At 42.4% G+C, this 21343-nt stretch overlaps 1 protein-coding gene across 6 annotated transcripts in view; it reads left to right on the forward strand.

Annotated features, from left to right (window-relative positions):
• LOC132835997 (dedicator of cytokinesis protein 7-like) overlaps window positions 1-21343 on the forward strand; it is a 180968-nt gene that overhangs the window by 95026 nt on the left and 64599 nt on the right. For all 6 annotated transcript variants that reach the window (XM_060855177.1, XM_060855178.1, XM_060855179.1 and 3 more), the window contains exons 15-21: window positions 3591-3708; window positions 6358-6428; window positions 7903-8041; window positions 9411-9512; window positions 11951-12037; window positions 13820-14051; window positions 20142-20306. In XM_060855177.1, coding sequence (XP_060711160.1) covers window positions 3591-3708; window positions 6358-6428; window positions 7903-8041; window positions 9411-9512; window positions 11951-12037; window positions 13820-14051; window positions 20142-20306 — 914 coding nt within the window. The remainder of the gene's footprint in view (window positions 1-3590; window positions 3709-6357; window positions 6429-7902; window positions 8042-9410; window positions 9513-11950; window positions 12038-13819; window positions 14052-20141; window positions 20307-21343) is intronic.

A 21343-nucleotide genomic window follows, 5' to 3' on the forward strand; every position in this document is an offset into this window, starting at 1 on the left:
GAGTTAACATCCAGTGACCCTTCATCAGAACTGATCATTCAGAGGGATGTAAGTTGATTGGGAGAGAAGAGGTCCTTCACAACACAAGCTGCAGGGGCTAGGGAAAATAAAACCGTTGTGCTTCTCAAAACAAAATGGTAGAAGCAGATGCCTGTGGAAGTATCAGAGAGAAAGCTATCCTACATGTCTGTTGAAGATGTGATGTTAAGTAACCCATGTTAAATAATAAAATGAGCAGAGCTGACGGCTATTTAAAGATTTGGGAAGAAACATTAACAGAAGAAAATAGCATGGAGTCAATCAAAAATTTGTTAAAAAAGAAACTAATTATAATCATACGAACTGAACAAGGAGCTTTTAGCATGAACACAAGGGTGACCACTGAGGTTTGGGTGTTTGTAAGATTGTTGTTCTAGTAATAGGATTCTGTCTTTGTTTCAGATATTTATAATGAGAATGTGTTTCACATAGGTTTTGAACAGTGAAATACACTTAAAGTTTTTCTTTTGAGTAAAAACCGTAATGTTCTTTTGTTTAAAATATGTTTGAGGCCTCATGTGAATGTGATCAATGAACAATCTCCATGCTAAACAGAAAAATTAAACTTATGACCTGTCAAGCCAGTTCTCACTCTGGGTTCCAGTATTACTATCAATTAGAATCATTGCCTACAGAAGGAATAGGTTTTTAACTGCATTCAACCTTAATTTCTGCTACAGAAAGAGGAGTTTCTTGTGGGAAAAAGTCAAAGATTTAGGTTGCTACTTAGTAAATTGATGCAGATAGTTCCATTCGGTGGCAGCTGCAGCCTGATTTCAGCAATGGGACTTCAACAGGTTGGCCCTTACATGGAAATAAGAGCCTTCTGTATGCTTTGGCGCAGTTTCTCACACCTGAACCTGGGCCTTTACCAGTATGCTGCTTGGTGAACCATCAAGTGTCTGCACCAACTTCACATGCTGAATAGTTTTATAGTTGTAAAACTGGCATAATTAAATTTATATATCAAATGGCTTTGCGGATCTTGGGTTTTAGATTACTTACTTACAGTGTGGAAACAGGCCCTTCGGCCCAACAAGTCCACACCAACCCACCGAAGCACAACCCACCCATACCTCTACATTTTTAACTGAAGCAGATTATAACTCTTCCAAGACTGGATCTGGGAGGCATGGTGTAACATCATGGGTAGTGGAGGGGTGAACATATGTGGTTTAGAGCTCAAGCTAAGTATTGATACAGTACCATGGGACCTTAGTTGTGACTTCAGTTGGTGTTATCTACAGGTCATGTACAGATGAGGAAAGGGCCAAAGATAGATCCCTAGTGGGTTGTACTGCATGTAAGAAGAGAACCTGATTGTGTCAAAGCAGCAAGGATTTTGACTTGACTTATTATTGCCACATGTACCTAAGTAAAATAAAAAGTTGTATTTTGCATACCAGTACAGCAGATTATAAACATACAAAGACACAAAGATCAAAAGGTGATTGAACAGAGCGAGAAATACAAAGTTATAGCTGCAAAGAAGGTGCACAAAAAAAAATCAACATTAGATTTGAAATTTGAGAGACCTGTTCAGAAGTCTAATAACAATGGTAACTCCCAGCATGTTGATAGTGGAGGTTTCAGTGACAGTAATGCTATTTAATGTCACAGAGATGTACAGCATGGAAACCGACCCTTCAGTTCAACTCCTCCGTGCTGACCAGCCATCCTTACCTAATCTAGTGCCATTTGCCAGCACTTGGCACATATCCCTCTAACCCCTTTCTATTCATATACCCATCAAGTGGTATAGTGGTGAGCATAGCTGCGTTCCAAATATTAAGGGGAAATGGTTGGATTTCCTCTTGTTGAAGTTGGTCTTTGTCAATGGCTTGTGTAGTGTGAAGGGCAAATTTAAGAACTCCCATGGTACCTTCCTCTCTACTGTTAGATCACTGTGGCACTGCCCTATGGTTGGTCTCTTCTTTAAGTTGGATAGGGCATGCCTAAGGATGTTGATGTTGGCATCTGGGACATAGTCTTTCTCATACAATCTTACAGACAATGTTAGATTATTATGTCACTCCTCTGTAGTCTGCAGCTTTCTCCATTTTGATACAAGATTCACTTTATTAGTAAGGAGTACTTTGCAGGCTTGACAGGACTGTGTATGCTGTTGTTTCCAGCTGGGTAGTCCGTCCAGTTTTATTCCCTTTATCAGATTTTTTTTTAATAGCAGTTAGATACAACAGGGTGACATGCTAAGGCACTTCATTGTGGAGTCAACCACATTGTTCTGGATCTGGAGCCAAATGTTGACCAGACCAGTTAATGATGGCAGGATTTCCTCCCCTAAAATATAATCTTGAACCAGGTGGCCTTTCATGACAGTTGTTGTATGGTACCATTAGAATAGCTTTTAATTCCAGATTTCGGAATTGAATTGAATTCAAATTTCAACATCTGGCAGGGTGGGATTCAGATTCCAGAACATGTCCTTAAACGTTATTCTCAAGATTACTCGTCCAGTGACAATGCCATTGCACTCTTGCCAGAGATGGGGATCAGAAAGAAAGGTGCAATAGTTGAGGGATGTTTTAATCAACTAATGCAATGGATCTGGAGGGGAAGTTGACAATCAGCATTTTGGAGGAAATGGTTTCAAGGACCAGTCTTCATGGGCAAGACCCAAGGACAGATAAGAGTGAAGCTAGGGAAAGCTGTGGGTTCAGGGCTCAGGTAGGAAAGCAATGAGGTGAGAGTTGTCTAGGTGTTTGAAAAAAGAGAAGTAGAAGACACAGCAAAAAGAATGGTTTCAAGTCACATGAATTTTTAACTGGAATTTACTATAATGGAGTTACTATTGGACTTATTTTATTTCTGTGTTTGATCAACTGAGTAAAATTGCTTGCTTTGTTCATGTCCTTGTTTTCTGTCTCTTCAGTAGCTTACTATGAATGATTCTGGTAGTTAAACAAGAGTAGTTGAACCTGTCACGCCTCTGACTGAGAGACTGCAACCAAGCACCACAAGGGAAGGGAACTGGAAAAATAAGTGATATCCAGTGGGCCAGGAGATTGCCAGAATTCTTAGAGCATTACAGAATCAAAATATAGCACTGAATTGATCTAGCCAGACCAGCATTCAATAAACATATGATATATACTGTTCTATTTCTCAGTTCTTCACTGAAACTTTTCTACCCAGCATTTTCTTTATTGTCAACACTGCTGATCTCTATTTTGGTGTATTGAGAATTCTGATTGATTTGAGTTTTTGATGTAAGATGTCAGGTAAAACCAAGCTTCCAAATTTTAAAAGGCACTATGTTCTATGAGTGATTCAAGTGACAGTCAGTTGACTGCTTTAACTGAGGTGCTGTTCCATTTTTGATGTTTCTTCGTTCTTTTTGCTATTCAGATAATGACTTGCTTCCATGGATATGTCCTGTTTCCCATATCTTTGAGAGTTTGCAGCTACTGTTATCTGTGGGTATATTTATGACATAGCAAAATTAATGGGTCAGGACAGCAGTCACTGTAAGTCTGGCTCAAGACTTACGTGTTGTCTACACTCCTTATCTCTGACATTTTCCCTTTCAGGAATCTACTATACGTCTACCCACAGAGTTTAAATTTCAGCAGCCGTCAGGGGTCTGTGCGGAACATTACAGTGAAGGTCCAGTTTATGGCAGGCGAGGACCCCAACACTGCCATGCCGGTGAGAAATGCCTTGTATTAAATGGGGATCTTAGCAATTATCTTCCTGAAACAGATGCAAATGCCATACTTGGTATTAAATGTATCTCAAAGTCATGCAGTTCTTGTTTGTTGTTGAGAAGCCCAAGAGAAGGGTGCATAATAGAACACCATCACAGTGGCTCAAGGTAATGTAAGGTAAATCAGAAAGAGAGCTAACAAAATTGGGTTCTATAGAAATGGAGAAAACAGCAGCAGACATACAGACCATTCAGAGTTGAAGGGTGTCGTGCTGGAAAAGCACAGCAAGTCAGGCAGCATCCGAGGAGCAGGAAAGTCGAAGTTTCGACCATAAGCTGTTCATCAGCCCTTCAAGCCACCTCCAGCATTCAATATGATCATGGCTGATCATTCAACTCAACTCTGTTCCCGTTTCTCCCCATACAACTTGCTCCTTTTGGCCCTAAGAACTAGCTGCTTCTTGAAAACATTAAATGCTTTGGCCTCAACCACTTCCAGTGGCAGGGCATTCCACTACTCAGTGGGTAAAGACATTTCTGCTTATTTTAGTCCTAAATTGTCTACCCATGTCATTAAGCTGTGACTCCTGGTTCCAAAAACCAGAGTACCCCTTGAGGAAGAAAGAAGAAAATGGTATGTTTCTTTGTGGCTGATCTCTCAAATCTTTTAGACTGCTTTACTTTGTGTGCTTACTTAATTAGAAATGCAGTAGCAGTTCTACTGCAAAGAGCCGCAGCCATATTTCAGTTCTGCAAAGTCTCACACATAGCAAGGTGGTAAATCTATTTTGATGGTCTTGGGATAAACTTGGATTATATCCTGGATACTGCTGTTGAGTATCCAGTAGTCTTTGAAGTTCAGCACAATTGGGAATACAGGCTGCATCTGGGGCAGCAAGTTAAGTCTCAATTTAACAATCAGGAAAAGGAATCTACAGCTCAAAAGAAGGAGAGCAGATGTTTCAAGAACAACAGGATAATAAAAGTAGTTAAGTACATGTAGAAGGTATTGGAAGCCAGAGTGAAATCAGCTTTTTGTTATATACAGCTCAATGTGAAAACTTTGAGAGAATGGGAGCATACTTGCATGAGTTAATTCTTCTTTGGAGTTTTAAATATTATTTGGGGAAAGAATTTTCCTTTCTTGTCAAACGCTTAAGTCGACATGACATGAACCCCCAGAGTCTATTCCAAGTCAGAGTGTTCCTTTTCACAGGTTTATAGTCTAACACCTCTTGATACTGAGAATTATATGATTGATTTTCCACTCTGTTTCTGCGTTTATGAACAATAAATACGTGATGTGAAGTACACTCTGTGCCTCATGTCATGCCAAAGTGTATGAAAGAACAAAAAAATTGATGGTTTGAGGCAATTACAGCAGCTTTAGTAGCTGTGTGGGTGAGACAGCAAATGTAGATCACGCTCAATATAGTGGAAATGAATGAGGCAGCTCAATTTTTGCAAGAGCTAAATGGACGTGTGCATCATCAAAAGCTGTCTTTCTCTTCAATGCTTCTTGTACAACTTTGGATTTCTTCGTTTCATGTTACTGATTTCTTTCTGAGGCTGCTGCCTTTGAACTGGTCCACAGCTCGGTAGTCACTCAGTACTGTACTTTGTTGTACTATGTATGCGAGGTGAGTGAGTGTTGTCATGATACTTGTCCATTACATGCCTCGTGACTAAGCTCAGCCCAATTCTTGCTTGATATTCTCACGTGCAGGCTCTCACACCCTTCCACCCCCACCCACTCCCCCTCTCACGCACACCCTTTTCAATACTCTCTAGTATTTAGTCACTCAACCTCATTCCATATTTCATTCTTTCCATGAGTCCCATTTACTGCTTCCTCCTCCCCTCCCCCCACCCAAGTTCTGACTAGTTAATTGCCAATTACCGGAAAGTCGCCATTATTAATATCTCTCTTTGCTCGAACATAATCACTCTTATTTTCAGAATAACTCTTTCAAAGTGCCACATTTGGCCTTTTGTTAACCTCAGTGGCTATCTACTCTCATCCTGCATGAACTGCCAAATGATAGGAATAACCTCATCTGTGCTAAATGTTGCTTAACCATTATTCCTTTCTTCATTCTTGTAAGATTGGCTTTTTCCAATGCATCACATTTTAAATACTTGTCTCTGTCTTTAAATCCCTTTACGGCTTTGCCCCCACCCCAATCTGTAACCTGCTCCACCTTTGCATCCACTTGATCCTTTGACAATCCAGGCGCTTCTATTCTTTAATTTTCAGGAGCAAGCCCATCAAAATGCTTGATTCAAGAACACCTTAAGTAGGAGCAGCTGCACATGATATGGCCTATCAAGCCTACTCCACCAATTCATATGATCATGGTTGATCTTTGGTCTCTATTCCAATTTCCTACCCACTCCCCATATTCATTACCCCTACGAGACCATAAATCTGTCTAAATATACTTGGTAATGCAGCAACTTCACCCCTCTGAGCTGGAGCATTCCATGGATCCTCAGCTCTTTAAGTGAAGTTATAAATAATGGATCCCTTATTCCGTTCACAACTTGCCATTTGAACTATACCATTAGATTCTGTTGTCCATTGTGTATCAGTCAGTGCTTCTCTAGCCCAGCACTATCACTGACCATTTGTTTCTTCTATATAAATGCAGGTTATCTTTGGGAAGTCTAGCTGTGCGGAATTTTCAAAAGAAGCATACTCTGCTGTGGTGTATCACAACAAGTGAGTTATTAAAGACTGGTCTCAGCAGAGCCTTAAAAGTTCAGTACATGTTTTACTTTGTTCTTTGATGGGATGTAGCTTCACTGGTTAGACCAGTATTTATTGTCCATCTAATTGTCCTTGAATCAAGTTATTTGCTAGCTGGATGGCATTATGACCATTGTTAAATGATCGCCGTTAAATTAGCATGTATTTTCAGATTTTTGTTTATTGAATTCAGATTTCACCATCCACTTTGGTGGGATTCAACCCCACATCCCCAAGAACTTTTGTCTGGGATTCTGAATACTCAAGCAGCATTACCATGATGCCACCATCTTCCTTAGAGAATTATTTATTCAGCCTGTATTATTGTATTTCAGCCTGTACACATTCTGCTATTTTTTTCTGAATAAATGCATTCTTCCTTCATGCTGCTAGCCTGCTTCTAGAATTTGTCAGTGCCACTTTGCAAGAAAGTTTTCTCCTGAGTGACAGGCTTTGTTGGCAGCTGACTATGGCAATGAGAGTACATGTGTGCTCCCACACAGTTCAAAACAAATCTCTTTTAACCTGTGCACTGCTATAAACTGGCATTTGTCTGAAATCCTGCAGCAACACAGTGAGTTTAAACAAAAAAATGGCTTCTGTCAGCTATTGCAGTGCAGTCACATGTGGGCAATCTGAACTGTGTTGATAAAAGGCTTGAAGCATGACCTGCTGCCTTCAGCTGAGAGGCTGAAATAAAAAATAGAAGCAGTAAAACTGGCAATGCTAACAATACCGCCTGCAGCTTTGACATAAAGCCTGTCTTGTCTAAAGTGGTTTCCCTGGGTTCAATGTAATCCCAAAAGCTCAATTATCACTTGCAGTCTACTCTCTATTACTCTGTATGTATTCATTCAGTGCTAATTAGTAGACTTCATGATAATAAAATGATAAGTGAACAATGAAAACTTGCATGAAGAAAGCAAGGCACAGAAATTAATCAAGTGGCGAGACTTGCAGACAAAAGTAACTTGAAATAAAAAAAAATTGAAGCAGACTATGAGAATGTTGGAACTTTTATTTTATTCTTTTCCTGATGGTGCAACCATCTCATTACAAGGGAAATACTTCTCCAGGTCAAAATGTTCATTTCTTACAGAGAGTCTAAATTATGACAGCCAGGAATCTATTCAGCCAACAGAGCCAGAGTTCAGTCCAAATCTGTCCATATCCACTGACCACATGCAAACACGTCTACAAAAGCGATTGGATAGCAATGAGGAATGGCACTTTTCAAGTGGCTGACTCTTACACAGAGTTCGGTGTGTAATTGAACTATCCACTAAGCTAATGAAGGAGTTAATCCCCTCTTCATTAAGTTGTTGATGGAGTGAAACATTTTTCGAAGTAGTGGAATGAATTTGGATGAGGTAGCGGTAATTGTATATGCATAATGACTGAAGAGCTCTGCTGCCTTTATTTGTGACATACTGTGTGACCTTTGCAGATCGCCGGAGTTTTACGAGGAAGTAAAAATGAAGATACCAGCAAACCTAACAGATAACCATCACCTGCTCTTCACTTTCTACCACATTAGCTGTCAGCAGAAACCCAGTGCATCATTGGAGACACCAGTTGGCTACACTGTGAGTAACAGTGAATTGATAAATTGATCTCTGTAATCCAGCATTGTGAAAACCCCCAACAGTTGGCTTCCAGGTTACCACTCCCTCCTCCACCAAAACTCAGTGACAGCAGTGTGTATCGCCAATAAGATACACCAAGAAGTTCACCAAGGCTCCTAAGACAGCACCTTCCAACCCCATGGCCATTTTCATTTCTGGAGACAAGGGCAGCAGATACATGGGAACGCCATCCCCTGCATGTTCTCTCCGAACCACTTAAGATCTTGACATGGAAATGTTCACCGTTCCTTTAGTGTGGCTGGGTATGACCCTGGAATCCCCTCTCTGATTGTATTGTGGTCTATCTAAGACTCATGGATTGCATTAGTTCCAGTAGACAGCTCACAACAACCTTCTCAAGGGTAACTAGGGATTTGCAATAAATGCTGGTACAGCCAACAATACCCACATACCATGATTGATTTTTAATCAAAGTTGTAACAGATTAAACTGAATTTAATAAGCTTCTTGCAATCATGCCGTAGACTCTAATTATAAACAAACAAAACAAAATTAAAATGCAGGTCATCAATTATAAGGTACCATGTTTCAGTGTGGCAAAGAGAAGCTATCTATAGTTTCAAGTATGTATTCCTGGATAATTATTCAATACTGTACATCAATAATGTTACTTGATTCTTTGGGTAAGATGTGGCACTTTTTGTTTTAAGTGTTCTTGTTTGTCTGGTTTCCTTTTCTACTGGGAATGCACCTTTGCTCCCTGGAGTGACATGACTCTTTGCAGTGGGTATAGTCATCTCTCTTGGAAACGGATGTGGAGATGCCTGGCCCGAGTGTGTGTATTGGATAGGTACGCTTCTCCAGCAGGCATGTGTAGAGACACTGCTCTGGTGTCCTACATCTGACCTAAAGTAGGTCTAAGTTTCCCTGGTAGGTAAAGTAGGTAGCGAGCTGAAAATGTGTTGCTGGAAAAGCGCAACAGGTCAGGCAGCATCCAAAGAGCAGGAGAATCGACGTTTCGGGCATGGGCCTGAAGAAGGGCTCATGCCCGAAACATTGATTCTTCTGCTCTTTGGATGCTGCCTGACCTGCTACGCTTTTCCAGCAACACGTTTTCAGCTCTGATCTCCAGCATCTGCAGTCCTCACTTTCTCCTCAAAGTAGGTAGCGACTGTGGTTGAAGATGGAGGAGTGCATCAGCAGTGGTTGAAGTCGGAGGATTGTAGCAACTTGTCAATCACTTTAATTCAGCTCTTTCCCGTTCTCAATTCCTCTGAATCTCATAATGGTAGTGATAAATTCAGTGTTTCGCGGTGATGAAGGTTGCTGACAACTATCCAAATTCTAATCTTGTAACCCATTCATTTAGTGGATCCCCTTGATGCAACACGGCCGTCTCCGAACTGGGCCATTCAGCCTCCCGGTGTCAGTGGACAAGCCACCTCCCAGTTACTCAGTGCTCACCCCCGATGTAAGTATAATCTAAGCAATACATTGCTCCACCCCTAATGTAAATATAATCTAAGTAATACATTGCTTCGTCCTTCTGTGTTTTTAACTGCTTCCTTATCCTTTGCCACTGTATTGCATTCTGTTTTGAAATAATGACTCATTGCTCCGTCTCCTCCTCAAAGATCTGTCTCTTAACCCTTAAAGTCAGTCTGCCCTTCTTCCTGCACGTTATGGTTTGCAAACTCAAGGATGATGTCCCTGAATTGCTAATTCTTTATTTTCCTCCATCTCGGCAAAGTCAAAGTTATGAACATCGATTATTACCCTTTTAGTTTTCATTGCAAGTGGAACTACTCAGGGTTTAATGAAGCTCAGGTTCTGGGCTTGCTAGACTCGATATAGGAAGTGTGATATTGAGTACTTGAAATTTTTGGTGAGAAAATAAACCATTGGAGCTGAATTTTCAATTTTAAGATTTAAGACACCATTACATTTTCCATAGTTTGTAAATGAGAGCTGACCTAATGATATTGTAGAATCTTGTTCAGTGAGAGCAGATAGCATCCTCAAAATCCTCCCATTTATTTTCCCAACCAATTTCAATTTACACATTAATGCATCAGTCTGGCAGGGGCATGTGACAGCATTGTCATAGCTACAGTGAATTTTCTCAAAATCAAACTCTGTCATTATTGGGCACTAGTTCTGTCTGTACACTTTCAGGAGTGTTCTGGACGAACCACAAATGATTTTTGTAAAATTGTTCCAATCTTTTGTGAAAATGTTCCAAGGGGGAGGTGTGGCATTGCTTGTCAAAGATAGTGTTACAGCAGTGGAAAGGACGATGGATGATGGCATTTATCCTAGGATTCTTTGGGAAGCAAGGGAGGAGATTGCAGAGCCATTGGCCTTGATTTTTATGTCCTCGTTGTCTACAGGAATAGTGCCAGAAGACTGGAGGATAGCAAATGTGATTCCCATGTTCAAGAAGGGGAGTAGGGATAACCCTAGTAACTATAGGCCGGTGAGTCTTACCTCTGTTGTGGGCCAAGTGTTAGAGAGAATTGTAAGGGATAGGATTTATGAACATCTGGATAGGAATAATGTGATCAAGGATAGTCAGCATGGTTTTGTGAAGGGCAGGTCGTGCCTCACAAACCTTATTGAATTCTTTGAGAAGGTGACTAAGGAGGTGGATGAGGGTAAAGCGGTAGATGTGGTGTATATGGATTTTAGTAAGGCATTTGATAAGGTTCCCCATTGTAGGCTATTGCAAAAAATATGGCATTGAGGGTGAGTTGGAGGTTTGGATTAGGAATTGGCTGGCTGGAAGAAGACAGAGGGTAGTAGTTGGAGTGCAGTTACCAGCGGTGTTCCGCAGGGATCTGTTTCGGGACCATTGCTGTTTGATATTTTTATAAATGACCTGGAGGAGGGGCTAGAAGGTTGGGTGAGCAAGTTTGCGGATGATACGAAAGTCGGTGGAGTTGTTGATAGTGAGGAAGGATGTGGCAGGTTACAGCGGGATATAGATAAGCTAATGGTCGGATACTTGGTAGTGTGGATGAGCAGAGGGATCTTGGTGTCCATGTACACAGATCTCTGAAAGTTGCCACCCAGGTAAATAGTGCTGTGAAGAAGGCATATGGCGTACTGGCTTTTATTGGTAGAGGAATTGAGTTCCGGAGTCCTGAGGTCATGTTGCAGTTGTATAAGACTCTGGTGCGGCCGCATCTGGAGTATTGTGTGCAGTTTTGGTCGCCATACTATAGGAAGGATGTGTAGGCACTGGAATGGGTGCAGAGGAGGTTTACCAGGATGTTGCCTGGTATGGTAGGAAGATCGTTTGAGGAAAGGCTGAGGCACTTGGGGCTGTTTTCATTGAAGAAAAGAAGGTTTAAGGATGACTTGATAGAGGTGTACAAGATGATTAGCGGTTTAGATAGAGTTGACTATGAGAACCTTTTTCCACGTATGGAGTCAGATATTACGAGGGGGCATAGCTTTAAATTAAGGGGTGGTAGGTATAAGACTGATGTTAGGGGTAGATTCTTAACTCAGCGAGTCGTGAGTTCATGGAATGCCCTGCCAGTAACAATGGTGGACTCTCCCTCTTTATGGGCATTTAAACGGGCATAGGATAGGCATATGGAGGAAAGTGGGCTAGTGTAGGTTAGGTGGGCTTGGATCGGCGCAACGTTGAGGGCCGAAGAGCCTGTACTGCGCTGTACTTTTCTATGTTCTATGTTCTTTTATCTGTGTGCAGTGATGTTTTCACAATGTTTTAGCTGTCTGAATGCACTCTACCACATGAATTTCACGACATTGTGTTAGTTGGACATCTTTGGGCTTTGAACTTGCTTGATTCCTAATACGTGTTCTGAGGCCTCTGAGAAATGCTCTTGATCAAATCTGTACAGTTATAATTGTTTTCTTTTTAATTTATCTTCTCAATAGGTCCAATTGCCTGGAATGAAGTGGGTTGACAACCACAAAGGAGTTTTTAATGTCGAAGTATTGGCAGCATCATCAGTTCATACCCAGGTACATTCACCTTGTTTGGATGAACCTGCACCCTGCCAGCTCTTCTTCACATTCTAGCATAGCTCAGATCTCAGTAAAAGACACAATATGGTTAGAAATCTCTGGCTCACCAGTCAGTTTAGCTGATCTGTCACAAAGTTGTAAATACATACAATTGTGAATTGCCAAGAGAGCAACAGAATAAATGTCAGACCGTTGTGCTGCTTCATAACAAGGTTATTGAAGAGTTTCTAAGGTAATGCTGACACATAAAATCCTCTGACTGAAGATTACCATTACTGTACTCCTGGCAGCTAAAAACTGTAAGTCATCAAGATCATTCAGATACACGTTTACTATTCTTCCAACTGGCCCTCGTAACCCAGCTGGGAACTTGCCCTACAATCATCTTTAAATCTTTATTTAGCCTTGGGCTGAAAGTACAAACATCACAGTCTGGACTGTCTGAAAAAGTGCTCTTAGTATTTTCTGAGAGTATTTCACCTAGAATTGAAAGCAGAACTCAAGGGCTAATTAGCAAAGGAACATTGCAGACATGAGCAAATGGATCATCCTATTTATGCATAGCCTGAAGTGGTGGTGGAGTAACCTTAAAAATGGAATTGGATACATATTTGAAGAGGAATCAGTTGCGGGACTTTGGGGAAAGATTAGAGGAGTGGAACTTATTGGATAGCTCTTTCAAAGAGACGTCATGGCCAGTGGCATGGCCAACCTTCTGTGGTACGCATCTTGGGGAGGAGTACCTGAAATTTGTCTGAATTTATGATCAGTTTACATTTTCAAGCACTCTAACTTCAGATTTGAAATTGAACTTTCACGCCATGCCTTTCACGACCAGAGCTTCCAAGAAGCTTAGACTCCAGGAACTCTGTCATAAAATCATAGACTGTTACGGCATGAAAGAGGGCCTCTCAGCCCATCAAGACTGTGCTAGCTGTTTCAAATATAAGACCCATCGGTTATGTTTCTCAATATCTTCAATTTGTTTCTCCTTAAATTATTTATTTGATTCCTCTTTGAAGACTACAGTCTGTATCTGTTCAAAATGTGCATTAATCTTGTACTTCTCAAATTTGAGAAGTGTTTTAATATCAGCTCCACAGAAAGGCAAAGCTTGTTATCTAGATGTCCTCCCTTCCTCAGCTTTATTGTCTCAACGTTGACGGCACACTATAGCACATGCCTCTGAGTTCCAGTTATTTAGATGTTTCCTAACCTTCAGTTGTGTGGAAATCTGCCTGCTTTTACTCTTCCTTTCATTGTTCTGCATTTGCCCTTGAACTTTCACCTGGTATTCTCAACAGAAGATATTTGCACCTTTGGTATTCTGTACAACCCGGGGAGATGCTGGATGCACTTTTAGGCTGTACAGTCAAATGGGCCAGGACAGTTAGGTTAGCAAAGAGAAAACTGACCAAGACCCATCATCTGCTGTTCTCTGTTGAATGTACGTGTGCAAAAACAGCAACAGATTTCCTGTGATGACCTCCAAAGTTAAATAGTCTGTCAACATTCATACCTACATTGGTTCGCCAGATGTTAATAGGCATTTGTGAACCCTATCCTGAATCTTTGCTAGATGAGGGAAGAATTTAAATTTGGGGCTGAGAGAGGGAAGAGAGAAATACACATGTATAGCTGTTGAGCACCAGAATAATAATACCTGAAACTCAGATTTTCTAATCTGTTTTAGGGGGTGCTGAGCAAAGTGCATTCAAAAGGACAAAGGGTATTATTACAGAAATTCTTGTCTAACCATTGATTCTCTCTTGCCCTTAGGACCAATTTCTGGATAAGTTTTTCACTCTGGTGCACGTGCTGGAGGAATACTCATTCCCTTTTCGGCTGAAGGATGTCATAATCTCTGAGAATAACGTGGAAACGGAGTTGAAAGCCAGTATAACCAACTTGCGATCAGCACGGATGGAGCCTCTGCTCCGATTTGTGCACCATGTCCTCAACAAACTCATCCTCTTAATCGTCCGGCCTCCAGTTATCAATGGACAAATTGGTACGAGCAGACTTTTGTCTCTGCAGAAAACATAAACTATTTATTCTTTTCAGCTGCTCTTAGTGTATTCTACAAGGTTTGGAAAGTGGCAAGAAAATTAGGTCTTTTGGTAACTATTATTCAGATTGTTTTTCTCCTGCACTCGAGTGATGTCAAGTTAGACAACGTTACTTTGTCCATCACTCATTCGATGGCTGTGACCTGGTGGAGGAACTCTTAACCTGTGTTTCTTTATATTCACTTCCGCAGTTTGTGTGTTCTTCTATTCTCCATCGCTGTGCTCAATGGCTAACAGCAAGTGAACATCAGCTGGGCATTGATTCAAAATACCAGTGTTCTACTGGCACTGCATGGCGAGTCCTTGGAACACTAGGTCATGCGAGATGTCTCCTTTAGGGAAACTGGCAATATCTGTAGTATAGGCCCTAATCTAATCTGTTCTCCACTTCTCGTGCAACAGAATTTGCCCATCTATTATCTTTACTCAGTTCTATCAAGCAGCTATCTAGCTATTGTGTTATCAAACAGCACCTGCTCAGCAATATCCTGCTCAGCGACGCCCAGTTTGGATTCTGCTAGGGCCACTCAGCTCCTGACCTCATTACAGTCTTGGTTCAAACATGGACAAAAGAGCTGAATTCTGGAGGTGAGGTGAGAGTCACAGCCCTTGACATTAAGGCTAATTCGACTGAGTGTGACATCAAGGAGCCCTAGCAAAACTGGATCAATGGGTATCGGGGAAAATTTCTCTAGTGATTAGTCATACCTGACACATAGGAAAATGGTCGTGGCTATTGGAGGTCAGTCATCTCAGCTCCAGGACATCACTGCAAGAGTTCCTCAGGATAGTGTTCTATGCCCAACCATCTTTAGATGCTTCATCAATGACTTTCCCTCCATTATAAGGTCAGAAATGGGGGATGTTCACTGATGATTGCATATATTCAGTACCTTTTTTGATTCCTGAAACACTGAAATGGTCCATGCAACAAGATCTGGACCATATGCAGGCATGGGCTGACAAGTGGCAAGTAACATTCGTGTCACACAAATGCCAGGCTATGACCATTACCAACAAGAGACAATCTAACCACTGTTCTTTAACATCCAGTGGTGTTCCCATCACGTCAACATGCTGAGGGTTACCATTAACCAGAAACTCAACTGGTCGCAGCACATAAACACAGTAGCTACAAGAGCAGGTCAGAAGCTAGGAATACTACAGTGAGTAACTCACCTCCTGACTCCCCAATGCCTGGCCACTGTTGACAAGGCACAAGTCTACAGTGTGATGGAGTACTCCGCACTTGTTTGAATGAGTGCAGCCCCAACAACATTCAAGAAGCTTTACACCATCCAGGAGAAAGCAGCCCATTTGATTGGCACTACGTCCACAATCATCCACTCCCTCCACTACCAACGCTCAGTAGCAGCAGTGTATGCTGTCTACAGGATGCACTGCAGAAATTCACCAAAGATCCTCAGACAGCACCTTCCAAACCCAGGTCCACTTCCATCTAGAAGAACAAGAGCAGCAGATGTATAGGAACACTACCACTTTCAAGTTCCTGGGTGTAGGTTTGCTCGCTGAGCTGGAAGGTTCACTTCCAGACATTTTGTAATCCTACTAGGTAACATCTTCAGTGTGCCTCCAGGCGAAGCACTGCTGCTGATTCCTGCTTTCTGTTTATGTGTTTGCGTTTCTTTGGGTTGGCAATGTCATTTTCTGTGGTGATATCATTTCCTCTTTTTCTCAGGGAGTGGTAGATGGGGTCCAAGTTGATGTGTTTGTTGATAGAGCTCCGGTGGAATGCCACGCTTCTAGGGATTCTCGTGCATGTCTGTTTGGCTTGTACTAGGATGGATGTGTTGTCCCAGTCGAAGTGGTGTCCTTCCTTATTTGTATGTAAGGATACTAGTGAGAGAGGGTATGACGTTTTGTGGCTAGTTGATGTGCATGTATCCTGGTGAGTAGTTTTCTGCCTGTTTGTCCAGTGTAGTGTTTGTTGCAGTCCTTGCATGGTATTTTGTAAATGACATCAGTTTTGCTTGTTGCCTGTTTGGGGTCTTTCAAGTTCATTAGCTGCTGTTTTAGTGTGTTGGTGGGTTTGTGGGCTACCATGATACCAAGGAGTCAGAGTAGTCTGGCAGTCATTTCCGAGATGTCTTTGATGTAGGGGAGAGTGGCTGGGGTTTCTGGACATATTTTGTCTGCTTGTTTGGGTTTGTTGCTGAGAAATCGGCAAACTATGTTCATTGGGTTGGTAAAAACAATGACTGCAGATGCTGGAAACCAGATTCTGGATTAGTGGTGCTGGAAGAGCACAGCAGTTCAGGCAGCATCCGAGGAGCAGTAAAATCAACGTTTCGGGCAAAAGCCCTTCATCAGGAATAAAGACAGTGAGCCTGAAGTGTGGAGAGATAAGCTAGAGGAGTGTGGGGGTGGGGAGAAAGTAGCATAGAGTACAATGGGGGAGGGGATGAAGGAGATAGGTCAGGGAGGAGAAGGTGGAGTGGATAGTTGGAAAAGGAGATAGGCAGGTAGGACAAGTCCGGACAAGTCATGGGGACAGTGCTGAGCTGGAAGTTTGGAACTAGAGTGAGGTGGGGGAAGGGAAAGTGAGGAAACTGTTGAAGTCCACACTGATGACCTGGGGTTGAAGTATTCCGAGGCGGAAGATGAGGCGTTCTTCCTCCAGGGGTCTGGTGGTGAGGGAGCTGCTGTGAAGGAGGCCCAGGACCTCCATGTCCTCGGCAGAGTGGGAGGGGGAGTTGAAATGTTGGGCCACGGGGCGGTGTGGTTGATTGGTGCGGGTGTCCCGGAGATGTTCCCTAAAGCGCTCTGCTAGGAGGCGTCCAGTCTCCCCAATGTAGAGGAGACCCCATCGGGAGCAATGGATACAATAAATGATATTAGTGGATGTGCAGGTAAAACTTTGATGGATGTGGAGGGCTCCTTTAGGGCCTTGGATAGAGGTGAGGGAGGAGGTGTGGGCGCAGGTTTTACAGTTCCTGCGGTGGCAGGGGAAAGTGCCAGGATGGGAGGGGTTATAGGGAGGCATGGACCTGACCAGGTAGTCACAGAGGAAACGGTCTTTGCGGAAGGTGGAAAGGGATGGGGAGGGAAATATATCCCTGGTGGTGGGGTCTTTTTGGAGGTGGCGGAAATGTCGGCAGATGATTTAGTTTATGCGAAGGTTTGTAGGGTGGAAGGTGAGCACCAGGGGCATTCTGTCCTTGTTACGGTTGGAGGGGTGTGGTCTGAGGGCGGAGGTGCAGGATGTGGATGAGACGCGTTGGAGGGCATCTTTAACCACATGGGAAGGGAAATTGCGGTCTCTAAAGAAGAAGGCCATCTGCTGTGTTCTGTGGTGGAACTGGTCCTCCTGAGAGCAGATACGGCGGTGGCGGTGGAATTGGAATTACAGGATGGCATTTTTGCAAGAAGTAGGGTGGGAAGAGGTGTAATCCAAGTAGCTGTGAGAGTCAGTGGGTTTGTAAAAAAAAATGTCAGTGTCAAGTCAGTCATTAATGGGGAGGGAGGTGTCAGATATGGTCCAGGTAAATTTAAGGTCAGGGTGGAATGTGTTGGTGAAGTTGATGAATTGCTCAACCTCCTCGTGGGAGCACGAGGTGGCACCAGTGCAGTCATCAATGTAGCAGAGGAAGAGGTGGGGAGTGGTGCCGGTGTAAATACGGAAGATCAACTGTTCTACGTAACCAATAAAGAGACAGGCATAGCTGGGGCCCATATGTGTGCTACCCCTTTGGTCTGGAGGAAGTGGGAGGATTCAAAGGAGAAATTGTTAAGGGTGAGGACCAGTTCGGACAAACGAATGAGAGTGTTGGTGGAAGGGTACTGCTGGGGACGTCTGGAGAGGAAAAAAACGGAGGGCTTGGAGGCCCTGGTCATGGCGGATGGAGGTGTAGAGGCATTGGATATCCATGGCAAAGATGAGGCGTTGGGGGCCGGGGAAACGGAAGTCTTGGAGGAAGTGGAGGGCGTGGGTGGTGTCTTGAACGTATGTGGGAAGTTCCTGGACTAGGGGAGATAGGACAGTGTCGAGGTAGGTAGAGATGAGTTCAGTGGGGCAGGAGCATGCTGAGACAAAGGGTACCCATTCTTTTTGAATACACAGTATAGGGGATTTTCCTCTGCTCTGCGTAGTTCTCTGTGCTGCAGTGTGTGTTGGCTCGTTGAAATAATGTTCTAAAGCAGTTTCATTTGTGGATGTTGGGATGATTGCTTCTGTAGTTGAATATTTAGTCCTTATGTATTGTTCTCCTGTAGACGCTGGTTTGAAGTTCCCCATTGGCTGTTCGCGCTACTGTGACATTGAGGAATGGCAGTTTGTTGTTGTTTTCCTCCTCTTTAGTGAATTTTATGCCCGTGAGGGTATTATTGATGGTCTTGAAGGTTTCCTCTAATTTGTTTCATTCAGTGATGACAAAGGTATCATCCACGTAGCAGACCCAAAGTTTGGGTTGAATAGTTGGCAGAGCTGTTTGTTCGAGTCTCTGCTAAGAACCCTGATATCGGAGATCCCATGGGTGTTCTGTTGGTTTGTCTGTAGGTTTTGTTGTTGAAGGTGAAGTGTGTGGTAAGGCATAGGTCCACTAGCTTGACAATACTGTCCTTCAGCTATCGTCATGCTGGTAGACCTATGCCTTACCACACACTTCACCTCCAACAACAAAACCTACAGACAAACCAACGGAACACAGCTGCTCTCCCCTTCATCAGACATCTCAGAAATGATTGCCAGACTACTTAGACCCCTTGGCATCCCATGGTGGCCCACAAACCCACCAACACACTAAAACAGCAACTAATGAACTTGAAAGACCCCAAACAGACAACAAGCAAAACTAATGTCATTTACAAAATGCCGTGCAAGGACTGCAACAAACACTACATTGGACAAACAGGCAGAAAACTACTCACCAGAATACGTGCACATCAACTAGCCACAAAACATCATGACTCTCTCACTAGTATCCTTACATACAAATAAGGAAGGACACCACTTTGACTGGGACCACACATCTGTCCTATAACAAGCCAAACAGAGACATGCACAAGAATTCCTAGAGACATGGCATTCCAACCGGAACTCTGTCAACAAAAGCATCAATTTGGACCCCATCTACCACCCGCTGAGAAAAAGAATAGGAAACTACATCACCACAGGAAATGACATCGCCAACTCAAAGAAACCCAAACATATAAATAGAAATCAGGAATCAGCAGCAGTGCTTCGCCTGGAGGCCCACTGAAGATGTTACCTAGTAGGATGACAAAACGTCTGGAAATGAACCTTCCAGCTCAGCGAGCAAACCTACATCCAGAACCTCAACCTGAGCTATGAATCTTCTCAAAACTCGCTACTTTCAAGTTCCTCTCCAAACCACTCATCAAGCTGAGTTGGAAATATATTGCTATTTCTTCACTGTCACCAGGTCAAAATCTTGAAATTTCCTCCCTAATGGGTTTGTGGGTCAACCCACAGCGGGTGGACTGCAGCAGTTTGAGAAGGCTGCTCACCACCACCACCTTCTCATTGTCAACTTAGAATGGGCAATAAATACTGGCCAGCCAACAATGTCCACATCCCACAGAAATTATTAGAAAAAAAACAAAAATTCTGTTGGCTTTTGTAGCTCCAACACAGGCAGCTCTTTTGATTGATTCGTTGTGTTGGCGCCTGAACAATGTGGAAGGTTGAAATAAGAGACTATTGTCATCATTCGCTCCATACGAATACGCACTTATACAAATTGGGGAGTTAATTCCATGTACTACAAATTCTCTCAAGTGTTATGTGATCTGGACGATTTTTTCATGTTCTGTCATGGTGTGGAAGTTACTGAGACCTTTTTAAAGGCTCAAATGCGATGAAATCACATTGTGCCAAATTAGTTTGCTGTCTTTGCAGTTTTACTTAACAGTGTTAACCTATTTATGAATGTGCTAATGTGCATGTTAAAGTAAGACAAATGTTAAACAAGCCCTATGTAATATCAAGCAGCATGATTTCACTCAATTGGAACTTAACTCAGAAAATCAAACTTCATTTTTTCACATTTTAGTAAACCTGGGTCGAGTTGCTTTTGAGGTCATGGCTCAGCTCGTCAACCAGATCCATAGGAACTTGGAAGGCACTCAAGATCAGCATGGGCGCAACAGCTTGCTGGTATCCTATATATACTACATGTTTCACCTTCCAGACACCGACCACTGTCCTCAGTTCTCCGGTACGTATACATAACCATGCAGACTGTGTTCTAGCATAATGTGCAAATCTCCACTAGCTGTTGAGAACCATGCACCCCATTGCTATCAAGTTAACTTGTGTCCTTTCAGTGAGAACCTAAAGTTGCAATGTGCATTTGCAACATCTATTATCAAATGTCAGCTACAGGTTTATAATGGAAATCTCAAAAAAGTAAGGCAGTGTGTCTGACTTTAAAATGAGGACAGAATTACATTCTGCTCCCTGATCCAATCATCTCTGATCTCAAAATCCTATCTCAGTTGATGACTCTGACGCTATAGGAACTGGACATGCATGCGCATGAAAGCTAGCTTCAGGTGAAGAAATCCAGGAAGTAAACATGAAAAGAATGAGTTTACAAACAAAAGCTTAATACAGTTTTTAATGGAATGTGACTTGACATAAAGAAACTGCATGTTACAATTCAGTGCATTGATTATGAACTTTTTTTCAAAGTTATTTCAAATTATTTTTTGATGAGCTGGGGGTAAAGATTCATTATTTTCAATATAACCCCTGTAATGTCACCAAGATACGGGAATGCCTCTGCATCTTTTAACAAGTTATGACTGATCAGGATTTTGTTATTTCAGTAGTCATATTGTGTAAGTAGAAAATTTCTTAGTCAGGTGTCAAAAAGTGAGCTGAATTTAAATTTTGATTTGTGAAGGTGAGTTTATCTTAACTGCTGTGTGTAAAACATTTGCTCTTGCTGTTCACTAAGGATTGGATTGGCCAGGCAGAGGTTGCTCCATTGGTTACACCAGTTTTGCCATGTTCATCTGGGCAGATCACAAACATGGAAACTAAGAGTGAAGAACTTTGCCAGTGTGCTGCTCAGGCAGTAGCAGGAGGGTCCAGTAGGTGTGACAATGTTAACTCCCTCATCGATTTACCCTGAGGATTTTGGATGCCCAGAAGGGCCACAGTTCAGGTTTCCTGAGCTCTCTGACATCCCATAATGCTCAGTTGATACTTTCACAAAATGTTCCCGAGATATAAATAATAATTATTTTC

The sequence above is a fragment of the Hemiscyllium ocellatum genome, chromosome 45 (assembly GCF_020745735.1).
Source record: "Hemiscyllium ocellatum isolate sHemOce1 chromosome 45, sHemOce1.pat.X.cur, whole genome shotgun sequence".
Classification (NCBI taxonomy): Eukaryota; Metazoa; Chordata; class Chondrichthyes; order Orectolobiformes; family Hemiscylliidae; genus Hemiscyllium; species Hemiscyllium ocellatum.